This window comes from Anastrepha ludens, chromosome X, assembly GCF_028408465.1.
Source record: "Anastrepha ludens isolate Willacy chromosome X, idAnaLude1.1, whole genome shotgun sequence".
Classification (NCBI taxonomy): domain Eukaryota; kingdom Metazoa; phylum Arthropoda; class Insecta; order Diptera; family Tephritidae; genus Anastrepha; species Anastrepha ludens.
Window position 1 is genome coordinate 38,657,268 of NC_071503.1, and position 5,988 is coordinate 38,663,255.

At 43.0% G+C, this 5,988-nt stretch overlaps 1 protein-coding gene across 1 annotated transcript; it reads left to right on the top strand.

The window, feature by feature from the left end:
- The first annotated feature begins 606 nt into the window (after positions 1–606).
- LOC128869945 (uncharacterized) lies at positions 607–5,769 on the top strand. Its single transcript, XM_054112544.1, has 3 exons — positions 607–1,128; positions 1,261–2,918; positions 5,025–5,769. Exons 1-3 carry the CDS (start codon positions 607–609, stop codon positions 5,767–5,769), a joined length of 2,925 nt encoding a protein of 974 aa, XP_053968519.1.
- The last annotated feature ends 219 nt before the right edge of the window (positions 5,770–5,988 follow it).

Here is a 5,988-nt window from a genome sequence, read left to right on the forward strand (position 1 = left end):
TTGAAAGTTGTGGTTGTTGTTGATAAACACTCTCAATTTTTTGCATCCCCTTTTCACTTTCTTGCATATATATACATACATATATGTACACACTCCCATATGTGTACATGTACCATATGTACAATTATCTATACAAATATACGTATATAAAACTCCGCGAAAGTGAAACAAGGGTACGTTGGGATTTGATAATAAAGGGTGTGACCTTAAATGCGAAATCGTCAATAAATTTAAAAAAAACAAAATTAAAGAGATTGAAGACCTTTTTTTCGAACAATAAGTTCAATTAAATTAAAATTATTATAAAGTTAAATAAATTTTTCGTAAATACGGATTATTTACAAGGAAATAATTTAAACAAAAATCGATTTTTCGCAAATCTGTTGAACAATTTTCGTAGTGTTGTGCTACTGTGCTTGCTCATCCTTTCGTGGCCTGACCACAGCCTTGTCCAACAGCTATTTTTCGTTTTTCTGATTGAGATTTGTGCAGGCTATTCAGCCATCTTTTCGTTTTCGTTTTTTCAGCCACAAACTCTCACAGATATTTTTTCGTTTCTGTGGACATTGAGCAAATTTTTCGGGAGTTTAAATAATTTAACTCAAAATGAGCAAGCCAAAGACAGCAGTTCCAAGTCTCTCTCCAAGTAAGGAGATTATGGAATTGAAATCACTAAAGCGCCAGCGAACTGTTGCGAAAAATAGTATAGTGCGCATAAAAACGGGTCTCCTCGATAAAACAATGTCGTTAGATCCTATTGAATTGGAGTGTCGACTGGACATTTTGAACTCTCATAGCGATAAGCTTATGAAGTGCCAGTCGAAAATTGAAGAAATCGACGAGGAAGACATAGCCCGTGGGGAGTTAGAGGACCTAATAGGGGAAACTAAGTCCGTTATAAAATCTATTCTGGCGAGAAATAAATCGTCAATAACCGAATCATCCTTTGTTGCACCTCACAGCTCGCGACTACCGAAAATGTCGCTACCGAAATTTAAAGGGGAATATTCAGAATTTAAAAATTTTATGAGTCTGTTCGAGAGTTTGGTGCACAACGATCCTACAATCCCAGACATTGAGAAATTTAATCACTTGGTTAACTGTCTGTCTGGTGAAGCTTTGGGAACGGTAAAGGCCTTCCAAATGTCGGACGAAAATTATTCGAAGGCGTTGGCTAGTCTCAAAAAAGTTTATGACAATAAATGCTTAATATTTTTCGACACAATTTCCAAACTTTTTGAACTGCCAACTATCCCAAAGCCATCTGCGCTTTCATTGCGCACAAGGATTGATACAGTGTCGGCTGTTTACGACTCGTTGCTGTCGTTAGGTGACGAGAAAAACATCACAAACGCTATCATAATTCATCTGGTAATGTCAAAAGTTGACACCGTTACTCGGTCAAAGTGGGAGGAACAGTTGGATTATGATAAGCTGCCATTATGGCGTGAGTGTGAGGCAGCATTAAATAAACGCTACCAACATTTATCTGCCGATGAAGCCTCAACGTCGAGGCTCAAGCCGTCAAGCAGTCACAGCATTCAGAAACCCCACCTTCATGCGGGAAGGACGAAAGCTGCCTTAGTGACTTCAAATATAAAACAGCCGGTGGGTCCGCACTGTAAATCAAATGATCATAGTATACCCGCGTGTCCTACTTTTAAAACTCTCTCTGCTCAGCAGCGATTTGAGTTTGCTAAATCAGTCCCCTTATGCATAAATTGTTTGCGAAAGGGGCACTCAGTTTCAAAGTGCAAAACGGATCGGTGTCGTGTTTGCAACCGTTCGCATCACACGTTGCTGCACCAGTACCCTGTATCCTTTGCAACTGCACCACAACTTTCGACCTCGCATGCCATGCACACGACGAGTACGCCAGATCGGGTTATGTTGGCTACAGCCGTAGTCAACGTAAAAGGTAGCTCCGGAGAGTACCTTGCTGCACGAGCCTTGCTGGATTCTGGATCTCAGGTGAATTTCATGACAGAGGATTTGGCGCAGAAATTACGAATCCGTCGCGAAAGTACGACCTTAAATATTATCGGCATCGGAAATGCAACCAAAAAAGTAAGGACGAAATTAAATACATTTGTAAAATCGCGGGTCAATAATTATGAGTTTTCGGCACAGTTTTGGATAATGCGATCCATTTCAGCCAGCCATCCAGATCGTAACGTAAATATTAATGGCTGGAAAATTCCTAAAAACATTAGCTTAGCGGACCCAGAATTTTATAAGGCTCAAAAGGTAGATCTTTTGTTAGGTGCTGAAACATTTTTCGAGCTTTTAGCTGTAGGCCAGATCAAGGCCAGCCCCAATCACCCAACATTGCAAAAGACACTTTTAGGCTGGGTTGTGTCTGGCAAATACGCCTCCAACCAACGTCCTCCTCCCACAGTCAGTAGCACATTATGCCGTACTGAACAAGATCTAGCAAATATAGATTCCATTGTCCAAAGGTTCTGGGCGATGGAAGAAATACCTTCAGGGGCTAGTTCGACAAAATTCACACCTGAACAAATAGAGTGTGAAAAATTTTTCGTAAAAACTACTAAAGTTTTGCCTTCAGGAAGGCTTCAAGTAAGACTGCCTTTCAAAGATGACCGTAAGTTACTCGGTAATTCCTATGAAACCGCGTCTCGGCGGTTTCAGGCCCTGGAGAGAAAGACCTTGAAAGATCCAGAACTTCGTCAAATGTATCTGGACTTCATGAATGAATACATCGAATTGGGTCACATGAGCCCAACAAATAATAAGATCCCGAGTGAGCCACACTACTTCATTCCGCATCAATGCGTTCTTCGGCCTGAAAGTACGACGACTAAATTACGTGTTGTTTTCGACGCATCAAGTCGTACCTCGTCTCAAATTGCGTTGAATGAAATCTTGATGGTTGGGCCGACCATTCAAGAAGAGCTGTATTCAACACTTCTTCGTTTTCGTTTGCATAAATATGCATTTACGGCGGACATTACTAAAATGTACCGCCAAATTCTCATGCACGAAGAAGACAAAAACTTTCAGCTTGTAGTGTGGAGACGGCATCCATCTGAGCCACTTCAAATCTTTCGACTTAACACCGTAACATACGGCACTGCGCCTGCTCCATTTCTCGCTACACGGTGTTTACAAATGCTCAGCGATGCCAATACACATATGTATCCACTCGGCTCAAAGGCAATAAAAGGAGATTTTTATGTAGACGACCTGCTTACAGGATCCGATAATTTCGAATCTCTAGATCTTATTAGAAGTGAGGTAGTTAAAATATTAAACTCGGCAGGATTCAATTTATCTAAGTGGTTTTCAAATCACCCATCATTTTTCGATTGTGAGAGTTCTGAGAAGGCCTTAAACTTCAATCACACAGACTCCACAAAAACACTTGGAATCCATTGGTTGCCGAAGGAAGATTTGTTTCGGTTTGTCTTAAATGACAACTTTACCAGTTTACGAGCCACTAAGCGAAACATATTATCAGTTTCGGCTCGTCTTTTCGATCCTCTTGGTTTACTTGCCCCACTAGTTACCAAAGCAAAAATCTTATTGCAAGAGCTTTGGCTGCAAAAACTAGATTGGGATGAGTCGATTCCATTGCACCTCGACACCAGCTGGGAAAATTTCAAAGCCAATCTACTGCAGCTACCATCAATAAGCATTCCTCGGTTTGTACACACCGAGTCGAGTGCAAGCTGCCAAATTCATGGCTTTGCCGACGCCTCAATTCGAGCGTATGGCTGCTGTATATACATACGTAGCCATTCGGCTGGTGGAACGAAATGTACGCTGCTTACTGCAAAGTCTAGAGTGGCTCCGCTGAAGACTAAATCTCTTCCGCGTCTAGAGCTCTCGGCAGCCCACTTGCTGGCCAAATTATGGTCACGAATAGCGCCAATGTTGAGTCGGCCAATTGAAAATATAAACTTCTGGACAGACTCCGAAATTGTTTTGCATTGGATCAAAACGCATCCATCTGTACTACAGACCTTTGTTGCAAACAGAGTGTCCGAAATCCAAGAGTTGACGGATAAAGCTACTTGGCGACATGTGCCAACTAAGCAAAATCCCGCGGATCAAGTGTCTCGGGGTTGTAACGTGGACGAATTGAATAATTCTATCTGGTTTAGCGGTCCACAGTTCCTCCTAGAAGACCCTGCGTTATGGCCAACAAACACCCACTTCCAGCTCTCTCCAGGAGACGAAGCATTAGAGAAGAAACGGAACGCAACAGTTTTAGTTGTTCAAGCAAATGAATCGCATCCAATTATGGAACTCACCAAAAGAGTATCTTCTCATCAAAAACTGCTTCGTATTGTCACTTACATATTAAGATGGATAAAACGCATTAGAAACCCATCTGCGACATTCACACAAATGCTGACGGCTGAGGATATTAAATTAAGTTTCCTCAAAGTCATTCAGGTGGTTCAACATGTTGAATATGGTGAAGAAATTATGAAACTCACCAAAGGAACCACCCTACCCTCAAGTTTGCAAAAACTTAATCCATTTTTGCACAACTACTCGGAATTGTCGCTGTCGTTTAATTTACTCCGAGTAGGAGGCCGCCTATTAAATGCGCCTCTCCCATATGATGCTAAGTTCCCACTGCTCTTAAGCAAGAACTCGCACTTCGTTACCACATACTTACGGTACCTACATTTTCGAAATCACCATGCTGGAGCAAAGGCATTGGTAGCGCTTCTCCGAGACCGCATTTGGCTGGTCAATGCTCGAGAAGCTTGTAGTCGTACCGTTCGAAACTGCACACACTGCTTTCATTATAAGCCGAAGCTGCAAACCCAAATAATGGGAAATTTGCCTGCCGATAGGCTTCGTGCACTACGACCCTTTCTAATATGTGGAGTAGATTTTTGTGGTCCCGTATATACTACATTGAAAATACGTGGTAGACCCCCAGTAAAAACATATATCGCAGTGTTCGTTTGTTTCACTTCAAAGGCAGTACATTTAGAACTAGTAACAGACTTGTCTTCTAATTGTTTTATTTTCGCCCTAAAAAGGTTCATTGGACGCCGAGGAATGCCGCGGAAAATATACAGCGACAACGCCACCAACTTCATCGGCGCCGATCGCAAGCTTCGCGAGCTGAGGGATGCTTTCGAGGCCCAACAACCGGAAGTACAGAAATACGCAACGGACGAAGGATTCACCTTCGCCTTTATACCACCCAGGGCACCGCACTTCGGCGGGTTATGGGAGGCGGCAGTGAAGTCCGCCAAACACCTTCTCGTGCGCGCAATCGGCAACGCGCTGCTCACCGCCGAAGAACTACAGACGCTGCTCGTCGAGGTCGAGGCCGTACTCAACTCGCGACCCCTGGTACCACTGAGTCAGGACCCGAACGATGGAGAGGCCCTAACACCAGCGCACCTACTAGTTGGGTGCCCTCTTCGAGCGCTGCCACCAGCCCAAGTATCGATGGACCCAATGCGTTGCTGCGACAGATGGCAACTTGTCTGTTGTCTCAAGCAACAGTTTTGGCGACTGTGGTCCAGGAACTACCTGTTGGGTCTTCAACAGAGGAACAAGTGGTTGCATCCGAAACGCAACCTCGAGCTGAACGACCTCGTCCTGGTTCAGGAAGACAACACACCACCGCAGCAATGGGTGCTCGGCCGCGTCGCCGCAATCGTAACAGGGCAAGACGGCAAAGTCCGCGTAGCAGACGTGGCAACCAAAGCGGGCGTAATTAAACGCCCCGTTCACAAGCTCGCCGTACTGCCATCAGACGTTAAAGGACCATGAGCCTTTCAAGGTGGCCGGTGTTACGCCAAATGGCTTAGAATTTTAATTATTAATTTAATTTTATATATTTAATTTAATTTTAATCATTATTATCATAATTTGTTAAATTCCATAATTTCTCGTAACGTTTCAATATTAAGCTTACTGTTTTCTAAAAATACTGTTCAATTTTCGTATATGAATTTAAAAATAGCACTATATATGTATAAACACCTATAT

Coding starts and splice junctions, on each gene's coding strand:
- LOC128869945 (XM_054112544.1), top strand. CDS start 607: ATGAGCAAGCCAAAGACAGCAGTTCCAAGTCTCTCTCCAAGTAAGGAG. Junction 1,129..1,260: donor CTGGTGAAGCTTTGGGAACG/GTAAAGGCCTTC, acceptor ACTATCCCAAAG/CCATCTGCGCTTTCATTGCG. Junction 2,919..5,024: donor CCGACCATTCAAGAAGAGCT/GTATTCAACACT, acceptor CGCCCTAAAAAG/GTTCATTGGACGCCGAGGAA.